Source organism: Salvelinus fontinalis, chromosome 3 (assembly GCF_029448725.1).
Source record: "Salvelinus fontinalis isolate EN_2023a chromosome 3, ASM2944872v1, whole genome shotgun sequence".
NCBI classification, from domain to species: Eukaryota; Metazoa; Chordata; class Actinopteri; order Salmoniformes; family Salmonidae; genus Salvelinus; species Salvelinus fontinalis.
In genome coordinates this window covers 13,436,760-13,454,601 of record NC_074667.1, presented here as the reverse complement: position 1 = coordinate 13,454,601, position 17,842 = coordinate 13,436,760, and the positions used below count along the sequence as shown (strand labels likewise).

Sequence of the window (17,842 nt, the reverse complement as noted above, 5' to 3'; positions counted from 1 at the left end):
GTATCCATGGCATTTTCCAATTATGTCCCTATTTTACAAGTCAAAAAAATTGAGAACCTTTCATAATGTTGCCAAACAAAGACTCAACAAACTTACCTGAGACTCCCTGTCTCTGCCAGTCTGTCCCTGCATATCTGTCCCCAGCTCTGCTGTCTGTGTGCCATCTGTTGCCTGCTCTGCCTAATGACATCATTGTGAAACATTTCCATTAGCATTTCACTTCTTTCTTATGAACATTTTATCAACTAGTCTTTGAGATATTAGGATACTAGAGTTCTTACTATGTGTTTTGGTGTACTGACAAATACTCTGATGTCCGTCTTCTTACTTTTTTCTGCCATTTTTCTACCTGGCTGGCTGGCTGGCCTAGCTGCACGCACACACATTTACACAACACATGCTGCAACCTTATGTAATTTAAATAGTTTGTTTCATATTGGCTGGCTTCCAACAATAGCTGAATTTGTAAAGCTAGCGAGCACCAATTCCGTTTCTGTGTGTTTGCTATAATCTTTGCTACCTGGTTAAATAAAGGTGAAATAAAATAAAATAAAAAAAGTTCACTAGCGACAATTTATCTTTTGCAACGAGACCATTATATATATTTAAGACAATGGTAGAAGAGAGTGTAGTTCTGTTCTGTTCAGTTTGGACTTCAGTTTATTGCTAACCTTATCACAGGGATGTCGAAGCACTACAGCTGCATGCTGATCTTGGAATAAACTGACGATAGCAAAGATTCCATCTTTGACGACGCCACATAAATGGAATAGGTACTAGCTAGCTTGATAGTTAATGTTTGCTTTAGTTTGCGCGCTAGCTCTGCAAATTCAACTAGTGTGTGAACCCTGCCAACATAAAAATAAATAAATAACATTGCTATGGACCTGCTATGGATTGACTGGATTAACCTCACGTCAGTTACGTACATGTCCCTTTCGGACAGTAGATACGAACCCTTTATTACCTTGCCAGCTAAAGAACTGGCAGTGGATCAAACCATTGTGAGGCAAAGGGCGGGGGGGGGGTCGCAATCTTTTGAAATTTAAATGCGCTATTAAGTGTCTATAAACAGCACAAGTGCTTTCATTGCGTATTATTAATATTATTGAAATTACATAGTTATGTTTACAGTGATATATTGGGGGGGACAAATCATATTTTTCCCAAGATGGGGGGGTCGTGTCCCCCCGTCCCCCCTGGGATTTCCGCCTATGGATATTGCTGATGTAATATGTTTGTGAATAATGTTATTCTACCTTAGGTAGTGACACCTGTCTCACTCTGACTGCATATACCAGTACCTTGCAGTGGGAAACAGTAATAGGTGGTGTGGTGTACCTGTTATTAGAAATGGGGAGGACGATAGAGATAAGATTGTTAAGAAAGATAAGAATGCACCTGATACATGTGACACACAATACAACAAAAACATCACTGCAATATACAGGTTGAAGTACATTTTGTGTCCCAGAGATCCGTGACCCTTTTGTTAGGTCCTCTGACTTGACAAAATGGACCCTCGGGGGAAAAGGAGATTAGAACGAAGCTGCGTTCTTGATTCACCTAACACTGTGGCTGATGAAAAATGTTTAAGTGTCAATACCAGACATCACCCGTGGCTTGAAATGGAACCCTGTTGGAGATGAAACACGACCCTATTTTGTCGTTAACAGCTGTCAACTCTGAAACTAAAGATAGACTGGTTACCCATTTTATTGTTTGTTTGGTCTATGAGGCTACAAACACGTTGGGTTGTTGTAAAGAGCTAGCTATATTAAAGACAATTAGCTATTATCACTAATGTGTCCTACTGTAGGTTTACAATGCTTCATAACCCCTAAATTAGAACATATCAGGATCAACATTTTACAGAAATGCTATCAGTAGCAAAGCATATAAAAACAAGCAAACAAATGTTTCATTACATTTTACATTTCTGGTTTGTTCAATAAAATGTGGAAGATTAATTGAGAAAAATATAAAAGTAAAAAATGGTCAAACTAAAAATGTCTCCTTATTTTTGCAACTGTAATAATTGACATTTTAGCATACACAGAGCTGGTAAATCTCTTTCTGGAAAATGTATTCTGATAAATTCTAAATAAATTCTATTTAATTACCAATAAAACTGTCATTCTATAGTTTTTCATGTAAACCAAATAAATATGTATAGCAAACTAGAGGTAGGTAAATGGTGGTTTCTTCCCTGTCTTCTCTCTGGCAGTGGCGAAAATGATGAAGAACTGTAGGCTACAGAGTCTGTGTATTGGAGAGGCCCATCGAAGACTTGACTACTTTAAAAGAACATCTGCAATTTTGATCATCATGATTTAGTGACTGGAAAGAAAATGTACTGATCTACTGAGATTTTTTAAACACAGACTAACTCTCTGAGCTTGGCTAAGATGGCGCCGACAGAGATGGTCGCCTCGCTTCGGGTCCTTAGGAAACAATGCAGTATTTTGTTTTTAACGTATTATTTCTCATATTGTTTGCCCAGAAAATCTTAAGTGTTATTACACACAGCCGGGAAGAACTATTGGATATAAGAGCGACGTCAACTTACCAACATTACGACCAGGAATACAACTTTCCCAAAGCGGATCCCTTGTTCGGATCACCACCCAGGACAGTGGATCTAATCCCAGAAGCCGACCCAAAACAACGTTGTCGCAGAAGAGGCAGACGGAGTGGCCTCCTGGTCAGGCTCCGTAGGCGTGCACACCGCTCCCCGCTTCCGAGTATACTACTCGCCAACGCCCAGTCTCTTGACAACAAAGTAGTCGAAATTAGAGCAAGTGTTGCCTTCCAGAGAGACATCAGAGATTGTAACATTCTCTGTTTCATGGAAACATGGCTCTCTCGGGTATGTTGTCGGTGTCGGTTCAGCCACCGGGCTTCTTCATGCGTCGCGCCGACAGAGATAAATACCTCTCTGGGAGGAGGAAGGGCGGGGGTGTATGCTTCATGATTAACGACTCATGGTGTAATCATAACAACATACTCAAATCCTTCTGCTCACCCGACCTAGAATTCCTTACAATCAAATGCTGGCCATATTATCTCCAAAAGAATTCTCGTCAGTTATCGTCACAGCGGTGTATATACCCCCTCAAGCAGACACCACGACGACCCTCAAGGAACTTCACTGGATTCTTTGTAAACTGGAAACCATATATCATGAGGCTGCATTTATTGTACTGGGGATTTTAACAAAGCAAATTTGAGAACAAGGCAACCTCAATTCTATCAGCCTATGCCGACACTCGATCACGGCAGAGCCAGAAGAGGACTGGCCACCCCTCATAGCCTGGTTCCTCTCTAGGTTTCTTCCTAGGTTTTGGCCTTTCTAGGGAGTTTTTCCTAGCCACCGTGCTTCTACACCTGCATTGCTTGCTGTTTGGGGTTTTAGGCTGGGTTTCTGTACAGCACTTCGAGATATTAGCTGATGTACGAAGGGCTATATAAAATAAACCTGATTTGATTTGATGATCACTGCTACTCTAACTTCTGAGATGCATACAAGGCCTTCCCTCGCCCTCCCTTCGGCAAATCTAACCATTACTCCATCTTGCTCCTACCGTCTTATAGGCAGAAACTCAAACAGTATGTACCCGTGACTAGAACCATTCAATGCTGGTCTGACCAATCGGAATTCACACTTCAAGATTGTTTTGATCACGTGGAATGGAAAATGTTCCGGGCAGCCTCAGAGAATAACATCGATCTATACGCTGACTTGGTGAGTGAGTTCATAAGGGTTGTGTGGCTGCTCGGCCATGGATACCCATTTCATGAAGCTCCCGACAAACAGTTCTTGTGCTGACGTTGCTTCCAGAGGCAATTTGAAACTTGGTAGTGAGTGTTGCAACTGAGGACAGACGATTTTTACATGCTAGGCTTCTTCAGCATTCTGCGGTCCAGTTCTGTGAGCTTGTGTGGCCTACCACTTCGCGGCTGAGCCATTGTTGCTCCAAGACGTTTCCACTTCACATTAACAACACTTACAGTTGACCGCAGCAGCTCTAGCAGGGCAGAAATTTGAGGAACTGACTTGCTGGAAAGGTGGCATCCTATGACAGTGCCACATTGAAAGTCACTGAGCTCTTGAGTAAGGCAAGTCTACTGCCAATATTTGTCTATGAAGAGTGCATGGCTGTGTGCTCGATTTTATACCCCTGTTAGCAACAGGTGTTGCTGAAATAGTCAAATGCACTAATTTGAAGGGGTGTCCACATACTTTTGTATATATATTATATCTCATCAAGGGATAAAATACAGCTGTCAGGTTTTGCGGCTCAGGACTCACAATGAATGACAGTGTGAGACAGTACATCTGAAACTGGGAGGGGAGGGTACATTTGTATTCATGTGGTGTTACAGCACAGCAGATGTCATCGCACAAATGGCGGTGCTCAAATAGTTCATCTTCAGTCGCCCACTGTCGCAAACCACTGTAGCCTATCTACTGACTCTCTGGACACCAAAGATAATTTGGGAATAGCTGGTGGTTTGTTCCAGCGCCGGAAGGAGTATATAAGTCATACATTTTTTGGAGAGGGGAGCACAGAGCATATTCTTTTCAAATGCATCTCTTTCAAAATGTGACTGTACTGACATTTTCATTGCAGCCTTTGATCACTTTTAATTCTCTAATTTGTCTTTTGTTTTTGAAGCTTTGGTGCATTCTTGACCTGAATGACCTCTAAAGTAACAAATATAATTGGAAGAGTAGATTCTGTTTACATTAAAGACATTTTTTGAAACCTAGCTATTTCTCTATAAACATTTGTTTTTTACCAAAATGCTCAGCAAATGAACAATTAAGTCAAATGTTACATTGGCATCCATTCAATCTGTCCCTTTACAAAGCTTGTGGAAGTGGGGGCTATAACTCTGTGTTGTTGTTTTGGTCGCACTGCTTTGCTTTATCTTGGCCAGGTTACAGTTGTAAATGAGAACTTGTTCTCAACTGGCCTACCTGATTAAATAAAGGTGAAATAAATCAAATAAAAATGTGTGTGGTTTAATGTGCTTACTCACCTAATCCCAAAGTGGAGTTCTCCTCCAGTCAGTTTTTTCATGTAATGTGGACGGGCCAACACATGGTGGTGCTTGAGTGTTATTTTACAACATTTAACATATCAATAATGACATTTCATGACAGATGAAGCAACGCCTTGTCATGTGTGGTTCACTTACAGTACATTAAGTGATGATTCATTTAAATACTGTTTTTCATTGTATTTCACCATTTCTAGTCCTCTGACTCACATTATGTAAATTAACCTGTGTATCAAATGGATAAAATAAATGCATGCGCCATAAATGGATGAAAGTATAAAATCTAATATCAATGGTTATATAGATTCTCTTTTTTTTCTTCTACTATGTTATTGACTTGTTTATTGTTTACTCCATGTGTAACTCTGTGTTGTTGTCTGTTCACACTGCTATGCTTTATCTTGGCCAGGTCGCAGTTGCAAATGAGAACTTGTTCTGAACTAGCCTACCTGGTTAAATAAAGGTGAAATAAAATAAAAAATAAAAAAACTTTACAAGACTTAACATATCAATAATGACATTTCATGATGACAGATGAGGCAATGCCTTGTGTGTGGTTCACTTGCAGTACAATAAGTGATGAATAATTTAAATACTGTTTTCCATTGTATTTCACCATTTCTAGTCCTCTGACTCACTTTATGTAAATTAAACTGTCTGCATCATATGGATAAAATAAATGTGCCATAAATGGATGAAAGTATAAAATCTAATATCAATGGTTCTACATTTTCATTGTATTTCACAATTTGTAGTTCTCTGATTCACTGTATGTAAGTGAACCTGTGTGTTTCATGGGCATACAATCAGTATCAAATCAGAATATCAGCCAAATAGCAATGCTAATTCATGGCAACAATATGAGCCATGGTGTATAATATGAGCAAGTCATATGGTGATTTTAATTGCCTTAACCTCTGACGGGAGTAGTTACTGCCCACTCAAAATGGTGTGTGTGTGTGTGTAGCATGCTTGCGCCAATGGGTCCCAATGACATGTGTGTCCCAACCACCCAGCCCCAACTTTATTTACGCCCTCTGCCAGGACATTCAGATTCAGGTTATTCTGGTTTCAGACTAGAGCTGTCCATGAGTCACCCCGCCTTCTTACAGAAAGATACTGATCCCCATCTGATAGCATCTAGACTAAAACACTACTTAGCACCTATTCATGTTCCACAGCCACTTGTCTTTGACACAATAGTGTTACAAGATTTGCAAGCAACGCTGGACAACACCTGCGATGTTCGTGTACACAATGTAAATTAAGCCCCATGTTCAAATTTTCTAAATAAAATCCTACTTTATTACTTAATTTAGTAAATGTGTTAACCTTTTTCAGTGGGCGTATGTCACACATTGAATGCCAACATGTTACACTACCATAGTAAATGTCACCAAATGATATTGCTGATGTAATATGTTTGTGAATAATGTTATTCTACCTTAGGTAATGACACCTGTCTCACTCTGACTGCATATACCAGTGCCTTGCAGTGGGAAACAGTACTAGGTGGTGTGGTGTACCTGTTATTAGAAATGGGGAGGACCATAGAGATAAGAATATTAAGAAAGATAAGAATGCACCTGATACGTGTGACACACAATACAACAAGAACATCACTGCAATAAACAGGTTAAAGCACATTTCGTGTCCCAGAGATCCGTGACCCTTTTGTTAGGTCCTCTGACTTGACAAAATGGACCCTCGGGGGAAAAGGAGATTAGAATGAAGCTGCGTTCTTGATTCACCCAACACTGTGCCTGATGAAAAATGTATAAGTATCAATACCAGACATCACCCGTGGCTTGAAATGGAACCCTGTTGGAGGTGAAACACGACCCTATTTTGTCGTTAACAGCTGTCAACTCCGAAACTAAAGATAGACTGGTTAACCATTTTATTGTTTGTTTGGTCTATGAGGCTACAAACACTTTGGGTCGTTGTAAAGAGCTAGCTATATTAAAAACAATGAGCTATTATCACTAATGTGTCCTACTGTAGGTTTACAATGTTTCATAACACCTTTATTAGAACGTAACAGTAGGTGGATCCATCAGGATCAACATTTTACAAAAATGCTATCAGTAGCAAAGCATATAAAAACAAGCAAACAAACATTTCATTACATTTTACATTTCTGGTTTGTTCAATAAAATGTGGAAGATTATGTGAAAAAATTATAAAAGTGAAAAATTGTCAAATAAAAAATGTTGTAACTGTAATAATTGACTTAGTAGCCCATCATTACTTTTTAATTCTAGGTTTGCTTTCGTAGGGTTAGTCCTCCAAGAGGGATCTGGTTCTTTACTACCCGTCTACCCTAAGTGTCCATAGTGCATATGTTCACTTCCCTTCATGAATTTAAAAAGAAAGGACATGTAGGCCTATGATGGCAATTCCCTCTAGTCTAAACCAATCATTTGCATTTGAATATGTAGGGGGAGAATGAGGAGAATGATAGAGAATTGGGATGAAGAGCAGGTAGATTTCTTCTTTACCTCAGGGTATAGGCCATGCAGTACATTACACCACAGCCCTCCATGGTTTCCAATAGTAGACTTATGACCTTCTCTTCTTTGACTGAGGCCTTTAGCATCGTTCTAGTTTAGAAGGACTTCCACCTCATGGCCGAAAAGATGGTGTGGATGAAGTAGAGGAGTGTGGCCACGTAAGAGAACACCTGGCAGAGTAAGAACATATATCAGCAACAAGCGGGGGTGATATTGCACAGATAAAGATATTCAACTAGGACTTAAACTCTGGTCCAGTGACTGTCAACCCAACACCTTAGCTGTTAGGCCAAGAGATCTGAACTCCTTGACAAGGTCAGTAGGTGTTTGATTGAAATCGCAACATTATCTTCCACCTTTGGATGGGTAACAAACACACAATGAAAAGGCACAAGTTTGGGGAACTCAGTACATAATCTAGCCTACTGTTAGACAGTTGAATGCCCACAATCCCTACTAATAAGCAAGAGTACCAAAATGAGTTCAAGCAGAAACGGTGACTTCAATTTAGGAGTGCACAATTCTAGTTGAATATTACTGTACGTAAAAGGAAATTATTCTGTGGTCGAATCTGTAACTAATTAAAAGGATGAAATCCTTTCAATCATTCCTTTTACTTTGGGATTGAGGCCTCCTAATGCATTGAGTGTACAAAACATTAAGAACACCTGCTCTTTCCATGACATCGACTGACCAGGTGAAAGCTATGATCCTTCGTTGATGTCACTTGTTAAATCCACTTCAAATCAGTGTAGATGAAGGGGAGGAGACAGGTAAAGAAGGATTTTTAAGCCTTGAGACAACTGAGACAAAACGGCTCACCGGTTTGTGTCAAGAACTGCAACGCTGCTGTTTTTTTTCACGCTCAACAGTTTCCCGTCCACCATCTAAAGGACATGCAGCCAACTTGACTCAATTGTGGGTAGCATTGGAGTCAGCATCCCTGTGGAACACTTTCGACACCTTGTAGTGTCCACGCCCCGATGAATTGAGGCTGTTCTGAGGGCAAATAGGGCGGTGCAACTAAATATTAGGAAGGTGTTCTTAATGTTTTGTCCACTCGAACCCAGACCACTTTTGAGTCGTGAAAACATTGACAAATTATGATTTAGGGACATAACACTAGTTTTCAGGCGTCAAATGAATCCACCCCACATACCATCAGTTGTGTAGATCCAGCTATATGCCTCAAACTAATATGCATAGTGGGAAAAAAAGCACAGAATAAAACCTTGAAATTATATGGTGCTTTTTACCCATTTTGGATTGAGGCATGTAGCTGGATCTACAGAACAGATCGCCTGGGGTGTAGTGCAGCCAGAGCAACAGGGGACCGGCGCTCCCTCACTTCTTTTGATTTGAGAATACACAGAGCTGGTAAATCTCTTTCTGGAAAATGTATTCTGATAAATTCTAAATAAATTCTATTTAATTACCAATAAAACTGTCATTCTATAGTTTTTCATGTAAACCAAATAAATATGTATAGCAACCTAGAGGTAGGTAAATGGTGGTTTCTTCCCTGTCTTTTCTAAGGCAGTGGCGAGAATGATGAAGAACTGTAGGTTACAGAGTCTGTGCACTGAAGAGGCCCATTGGAGGCTTGACCACTTTTTTTACAAATCTGCAGCTCGGCTGAGTGTGAGAGGGGGTTCAGCCACATGAACTTTACAAGCTCTAGGTCCAAATTCATTGTGTATCTGCCTTGATGTTCACAAAACTCCACGTACCACCTCTTGTGCAGTGGAACCCAGAACAATATGTGACTACTTGGTTACGGCGACACAGTTCTGCCGAGGACACATAAACCAGAGTGGCCACCGCAAAGCCCAAGCAGCTTGACCCTCTCTGGAAGTTGCTGTAGCCCTGCTTGGGATATTTTGCCTATTGGTTGAGACGCAGGCCCCATTCTAGCTTGGGACAGTATGTCAGGGTGGGCGAATTGGGCCAAGTTGGAGGTAATAATGCATTTAGTTTATAGTTTATTGAGATGCATGAATACACCACAACAAAGGCTTGATTAATGGCTGTTTTGAAACAGATTTCCTGCAATTCTACATAGTAATGATTTATGTTCACTACTTGGTCAATTGATTTGATAGCATGTTAATCTATACAAATAAATTATATGAATTTATAGTTCACCTCTGTTTTCTTTTATTCTGTTATAGGGCATGTTGTAACCATGTGTTCAAGTTAATCGAATCAAAGTTTATTTATGATACATCGTTGTGTAAGCTACACAAAACAATGAAATGCTCCCTCGCAAACAAAAGCTCTCCTCGCAAGCAGTGCAATGATATTAAGCTATATGTTTTTGTACGTTCACTAGGCTATAGCCTACAAATAGCTATACCACATAGTCGTAGGCCTATTAGGATCTACTTTAAAGGATTGTATCCTTCAACACCCCAAGTTGGTTCAACTTCTTTAACATCATTGTGTGATCCTGGCATTGTCCCTTAGGCAAGACACAGTGCATCCGGAAAGTCCTCAGACCCCTTCACTTTTTCCACATTTTGTTACGTCACAGCTTTAATCTAAAATGGATGAAATCAATAAAAAAATCCTCATCAAGCTACACACAATAGCCCATAATGACAAAGCAAAAACAGGTTTTTAGACATTTCAACAACAAAAACAAACAGAAATACCTTATTTACATAAGTATTCAGATCCTTTGCTATGAGACTCGAAATTGAGCTCCGGTGCATCCTGTTTCCATTGATCATCCTTGAGATGGTTCTACAACTTGATTGGACATAATTTGGAAAGGCACACACCTGTCTATATAAGGTCCCACAGTTGACAGTGTATGTCAAAGCAAAAACCAAGCCATGGGTCAAAGGAATTTTACCGTACAAGAGAGTATTGTGTTGAGGCACAGATCTGGGGAAGGTACCAAAACATTTCTGCAGCATTGAAGGTCCCCAAGAACACAGCGGCCTCCATCATTCTTAAATGGAAGAACTACCAAGATTCCTACAGCTGGCCACCCTGCCAAACTGAGAAATCGGGTGAGAAGGGCCTTGGTCAGGGAGGTGACCAAGAACCCGATAGTCACTCTGACTCACAGAGCTCCAGTGTTCCTCTGTGGATATGGGAGAACCTTCCAGAATGACAACCATCTCCGCAGCATTCCACCAATCAGGCCTTTATGATAGAGTGGACAGATGGAAGCCACTCCTCAGTAAAAGGCACATGAAAGCCCGCTTGGAGTTTGCCAAAAGGCACATAAAGACTCTCAGACCATGAGAAGCAAGATTCTCTGGTCTGATGAAAACAAGATTGAACTCTTTGGCCTGAATGCCAAGTGTCACATCTGGAGGAAACCTGGCACCATCCCTACGTTGAAGCATGGTGGTAGTAGCATCATGCTGTGGGGATGTTTTTCAGCAGCAGGGACTGGGAAACTAGTCAGGGGCAGGGAAACTAATGGATGATATTTGATACTAAGCTGTACAGGAACTGTTACAGTGAGAAAGACGTGAACATTTTAGATTGTTTTTGGCATCCCTATACATTTCCTAAGATTTGCTGTTATGGAAGACTTACCACTGCAGAAATGTCAAGTCGATAGTAAAAGATGTCTCCATCTTTCTTATCCAGGGTCACTTTGGCGAGAGCCACTGAGGCACTGAGGTAGAAGAAAGCTGCAATGCCGTGGTATGCTAAGTCCTGTGTGACATAGAAAGGGAAGGATGAGGAAATTATTTTCACTGCGTTTGACTGGATAATGGAAAAAGATCTGGGGTGAAACTTAACCAACAATGCAGTGTGACTGCTTTTTGGAGCCAGAAGATTATCTTACAGCCAAGAGCACGGGCGAAGCGCTACATTTATTTTTCTTAGACCAGTTTTTCCCAATCTATTTCTGGCCAGCCTCCAGGGTGTGTACATTTTAGTTCTAGCCCAGCACTAGCACACCTGATTCAACTAATCACCACACCTTTGATTAGTTGAATCAGGTGTGTTAGTAATGGAATCTAAAATGGGTACACCCTGGGGTATCCGCCAGGAATGGTACACTTTTCATCATCAATACATACATATATTTATTATCAATGGCGATGATGACTGTTGAATATAGTGGACCTCCTCCAAAGAGAACCATCATAACTGGGGAGGCAGGTAGCGTAGTGGTTAGAGCGTTGGACTAGTAACCGAAAGGTTGCAAGATCGAATCCCTGAGCTGACAAGGTAAAAATCTGTTGTTCTGCCCCTGAACAAGGCAGTTAACCCACTGTTCCTAGGAATGACATTGAAAATAAGAATTTGTTCTTAACTGACTTGCCTAGTTAAAAAAAAAACATTGATTTCATACTCAGGTCCTTCTGCTGCTTTTCCTTCTCTGTCTAGTATGCCAACTATCATGTAATTCATATTAAGTGTAAATATATGTTCTATTTCAACAAAGCCAGGTTCCTGGCTAATTCATTGTGAAAAGTTCCCCAGGATTGCCTCCTCAATTTGACTAGATTTTCTAAATGAAATATACATGCTATATTACTATTTGTGTGTGTGTGTGTGTGTGTGCTCCTTGAACTTATCCTTCATCTGGTTAGTCGATTAAACAAATCTATCCATGGTGCTTCCGCCCCCCCTTCCCTCAAAAAACAGGAAAGACTCACAGCAGTTGCCCATCCCCCGCTGTTGCGATGCACCCCGAAGGCGAACATGCACATCCAGATGAAGGTCATGGTGAAACAGAAGACGGACACGAACATCACCCAGCCCTGTGGGTTGTAGGGAAGCACCAGTGTACATGCCACCAGGATCCATACCAGACCTCCAAAGACCTGAAACAAAGCATTGCAGTAGAGTAAATGGTTTTCTGGTCCATTCAATTAAAATTGAAAGAAGTCAATTGTTCCACTCAATTAGATTTGCACCTATGGTAATACTCAAAAAACGAAATATGAATTTGAAATATTGAGAACAATATACAGCATATCCAAAAAACGTGGGGAAACCCCCGAGCCAGGGTAAGTGGGAAAATCATGTTAGGTTGTATTTTCAGTGGAACATCCAGTGGCCTTGGTAGCAAGAGATAGTGTATTCCTACAATTATTTTGTTTCATTGGTTTGAAAATGTTGGAGTCTGCAGTTTTTTGGGGGGGACTGGGATATTAAAAGAAAACCTTGCAGATCTGTGACACCATAGGAACTCGTTTGGTGCTATTAGTTTGGGGAGAAAACAAAATTGGCATTCCTGACGCTAAAACTACACTACTGTAATAGCACTTATTCCATTGTTGGAATCAATTATATAACATAGTGAAATAAACAGATTAGAATTTACCAAGACCTACCTTAGAAAACCAACAATGGCCTGCCCTTCCCTAATCCCTATGACATACGATTTATGGAAAGGTACAATTAGTTGTTTGTCATCAAGTCACACCCTTTCTGTTACTCCACCCTGACAAGCTCCCAGCAATCAATCTGTTGCCTGGGAATGCAAAAGAAGGGTGTGTGTGTGTGTGTGTCAGAATCCACCTGTCTTGTTCATTTAGGATATCTTGTCAGTAGCCATGGTCCAGTCCGATTGTGCCATCATGCCACTCCTTGTCATGCAAAACATGTTTGGTAAGACAAGGAGTTGACATGATAGAACTGACAGGATCTATGACCAGGCTATTGTATCAGGGCCAGGCAATGGCAAAGGTAGGCATACAACATTCCACCAGTGGTCTGAGATGTCAGCATGAATGTGGATGCTTGGGGTGATTGTGAAATGTCTACAAACTAATACCAGGACATCTTGAAATGTCACACACTTTCTATACTAGATGTGATGGTTCGGTAGAAGTACTACTCATAGTCATAATAACAACTGCAAGGCACACGCTTCTTCTAAAAAAACAACCTGCATTTTACATTATATCAAATAAGTGTTTTACTGAATGATGACTTGTAGAAAATGCACCCCATACAGTCCAGACATAAAGGCTATGTTCCTCCCCAAATCATAAGAACAACATGGGCTGAATTTACACAGGCAGACCAATTATTTTCATTAATTGGTCATTGGACCAATCAGATCAGCTCACAGATATCATGTGATTAGTCAAAAGATCAATTAGCGGGGAAAATATATCAGAATTGTGCTGCCTGTGTAGACCCAGCCAAACATTCCTACCCACTGTGAACACTGGTTCGATCAACGTTGTTTCAGCGTAATTTAAATGAAATTACGGCAACGTGGAATAGACGTTGAATTTACGTCTGTGCCCAGCGGGTAGAGGCAACATTTTGTCGCAAATTGGAACACACGTAAAAAGGTTCTACAGGTGCATGACCATGGGAAGTGCGTCAATTGACGTCATTAAAATATTATCACGTTTCGATACAATATATACCTGAGCAAAAACAGTAAACCATTGTAACTCACAAGCTCCGGTAGGTAGAAAATGTCTGGAATAGTTGTGCATATTCCTAGTCCACGGGGTAAAGTCTCTGTAGTTGATGTCATGGTTGCTCTCCTTTGGTTTCGGGCACCTCAAATGTAGTAATGGTAGAACAGGTGCAGGTGCCCGTTTTAAGAGAGGTGCCAACTTGAAAAACCTGCTTTCCCATCCCGATAACTGACTGTCACACCCGACCAAATAAAGACCAGTTTTGTAGTTTACCTACACGTGAATTGTAGGCTAACCTACCCAATTAGTCATATCAATGATGTATTCAAGAAGTTTGTCTGAACTTGTAGAAGCCGCGCTATACATTTTTTCAATTTGACTCATTCGTCACACCCAAACTGTTGACAAACTCACCCTCGAAGTGTGCCTTTGCCAAATCAACACGAGTGAGCAACAAGTGATCAACTCCTAATTTTAAAACTCAAGATCGAAAAAATAGTTTTACAATAGATGCTTTAGTCGTTGTGTGAGAGTGAGACAATTGTCCTAAAAAAAGTTGTTAAAATGCCTGATCTAATTAGTCAGTTATCCACAGAAAGACATAATTATTGCCTGTAAAACGGGTAGTTCCTGAAAAACTATATTCCGTTCTATTCAGACTTTTTTTCAATAGAATAGAATACAATAACAAAAAAATTCTCAGAGGGATATGTGGTCCGATTTGTCTACTAGGACAATTAAGATAAATTAAAGTGAATTTTTTCAAATTATCATGCCATAACTGCCAAAATAAAGGAAATACCAACATAAAGTTTCTTAAAATAGAGCGCTGGGCCACCAGAACAGCTTCAATGTGCCTTGGCATAAATTTAAAGTGTCTGGAACTCTATTGGAGGGATGCCACACCATACTTCCATGAGAAATTCCATCGTTTGGTGTTTTTTTTTCGAAAACACTGTCTCATGCACAGCTCCAGAATCTCCCATAATTGTTCAATTGGGTTGAGATCTGGTGACTGACACACACACACTTTAATCCCCCTGAGATCTCTTCTTCTAGCCAAAATAATAGGCAACTGAGCATTGCCTAGTCTGAAAGGACCAGCTTTTAATATACTTTGTATCCCTCGTTTACTCAAGTGTTTCCCTTATTTTGGCAGTTATTATACTTTAAAATGGTCCATTGTTTTGTAGGCCATTTATAAACTGAACACTAACAACGTGTAGAATAATGTAGTTAGGATCCTATTAGACAATATCCAATGTATAATAAGTTGCCGCAAACCTTCCCCATTGATCTAACTGGGTATTGCTGCAAAACATGATCATTTTTTGTTCTGTGGTTTAACAGTAATGTACGTCCCAAATATAACCCTGTCCCTATTTAGTGCACTACTTTTGAACAGGGCCCATAGGGCTCTGAACAAAAGTTGTTCACCATAGGGAATAGGGTACCAATTGAGACGAAGCCTGAGTGCATGTGTGTGTGTGTGAAGTTTGTATGGGCGCGTCTCCAGACGAGACACTACACACCAACGTCACCAGGCATTCCACTCTCCAAGTGACAAATATGTCGTTTGAGGGAACTATTATCCTTTCACACTATCATACTGACCCAGCTCAGTTCCACAGTGACTATGGTGGAGGCAGAACCAGGCTGATCCAGTACAGTTCAACTTGGCTCAGCCCAGTAGTGGGGAAAGAATATAAATTAACTGGCACCATTAGGATGACAGTGCTATGTTGTTATATGGTTGGTTATGTTTTGTCTTATGGAACATTTTAAACTGGTAATACAATAAATATAATTTGATGTGCAAAAACCCCTTACTCATGTATGGTTGTGTGAATGTGATGAGAGAAGGTGTCTTGAACTTTTTCATGTTTTCAGGCCGTCATTGTAAATAAGAATTTGTTCTAGTTAAATAAAGGTTAAATAAAATAAAATAAATTAAAAAATTGTGTGACCAGCCCATGTACAGGAAATTATGAGTGACATGGGTTTGGGTAAGGATATTTTCAATCAAAGTATTGTTTGACAACCAATGGTCACTGTTAAACCTATTGCAACCTATTTTAAAGTCAGCACAACATGTATAGCTAGCCATCCTCTCATTTGCTTCCATGAAGAACATATAGAAATGCTTTCTTAACATGCCCTGGGTATACATTGCCACCTAGTGGATATTTCTTTGCTTACTTAAGAGCTGTCCCTTCTTGTTCAAGTCTTATGGTAAATTGTTGGCTTCTGCAGAGCGGGAGAGTCCCACGGGAGACGTGTGGCTCAGTTGGCAGAGCATGGCGCTTGCAACGCCAGGGTTGTGGGTTCAATTCCCACGGGGGACCAGGTTTCAATTCCCACGGGGGGACCAGGATGAATATGTATGAACTTTCCAATTTGTAAGTCGCTCTGGATAAGAGCGTCTGCTAAATGACTTAAATGTAAATGTAAATCTCCGGGGAAAATCTGTCTCCCGCCAGCAGAAAGAGTTACTTCGTTGTTTCACCCCCCAAGCAATGAGTTTTTGTGTGGAGGTCAATGAGAATGAATGGCTTATTTGCTACGTGAGGTTTATTTGATCGAATAGAAGTTTTGTAATGCTCAAGTTGTTACGAGTATAATGATATAAGTAGGACGCGTGACATCCCGGCAACTTGAAAAAAAAAGTTTTATATCTGCTAGTGTAACGGATGTGAAATGGCTAGCTAGTTAACGGGTACGCGCTAGTAGCGTTTCAATCAGTTACGTCACTTGCTCTGAAACCTAGAAGTAGTGTTGCCCCTTGCTCTGCAAGAGTCGGGGCTTTTGTGGAGCGATGGGTAACGACGCTTCGTGGGTGTCAGTTGTTGATGTGTGCAGAGGGTCCCTGGTTCGCGAGGGGACGGTTTAAAGTTATACTGTTACATTGGTGCCGTGGCCTTTGTGGAGCGATGGGTAACGATGCTTCTTGGGCGACCGTTGTTGATGTGTGCAGAGGGTCCCTGGTTCGCGCCCGTGTCGGGGTGAGGGGACAACGTAAAGTTATACTGTTACATTGATGCTGTTGACCCGGATCACTGGTTGCTGCGGAAAAGGAGGAGGTTGAAAGGGGGGTGAGTGTAACGGATGTGAAATGGCTAGCTAGTAAGCGGGTACGCGCTAGTAGCATTTCAATCAGTTACGTCACTTGCTCTGAAACCTAGAAGTAGTGTTGCCCCTTGCTCTGCAAGGGCCGTGGCCTTTGTGGAGCGATGGGTAACGATGCTTCGTGGGCGACCGTTGTTGATGTGTGCAGAGGGTCCCTGGTTCGCGCCCGTGTCGGGGCGAGGGGGCGGTTTAAAGTTATACTGTTACACTAGTAGCCTAGCATCTCTCTCTATTGAATACAGGCGGTTGACATCAATAACCCTCATTGAATATTCAAAATGAGATAACAATAATTAAGCAAATAAGCACAAGGTGTGGTATATTGTCAATATACCATGGCTAAGGGCTGTTCTTACGCACAACCTAACGCGGAGTGCCTGGATACAGCCCTTAGACGTGGTATATTGGCCATATACAACAAATCCCAGAGGTGCCTTATTGCTATTATAAGCTGGTTATCAATGTAATTAAAGCAGTAAAAATAAATGTTTTGTCATATCCGTGATAACTGGTCTGATATACCACAGCTGTCAGCCAATCAGCATTCAGAGCTCGAACCACCCAGTTTATAATAAGATTTATACAACGGGTGGGTCTAATCCTGAATGCTGATTGGTTAAAACCGCATTCCAGACAGTGTCTATTCCACAAGTTGCCACCGGCTAAATCTATGACATTAAAATGCCTATTTACTCTGTTCCATCTGACTGCACAATCCACGGTCACATCAGCCCAGCCAGGCAATTTATACACTTGATCTCCACTATAAAAGGCATC

The 17,842-nt window shown here is 40.9% G+C and overlaps 1 protein-coding gene and 1 long non-coding RNA gene across 2 annotated transcripts in view; both read right to left on the bottom strand.

Annotated features, from left to right (window-relative positions):
• Positions 1-17,842, bottom strand: part of LOC129839430 (uncharacterized) — a 200,586-nt gene that overhangs the window by 72,613 nt on the left and 110,131 nt on the right. The gene's annotated exons all lie outside the window — the stretch shown is intronic.
• LOC129839426 (myelin and lymphocyte protein-like) lies at positions 6,951-15,955 on the bottom strand. The gene is made up of 4 exons (XM_055906873.1): positions 13,975-15,955; positions 12,212-12,379; positions 11,136-11,258; positions 6,951-7,750 (listed from the first exon to the last, which is right to left on the bottom strand). Exons 1-4 carry the CDS (start codon positions 14,053-14,055, stop codon positions 7,676-7,678), a joined length of 447 nt encoding a protein of 148 aa, XP_055762848.1. The 5' UTR covers positions 14,056-15,955; the 3' UTR covers positions 6,951-7,675.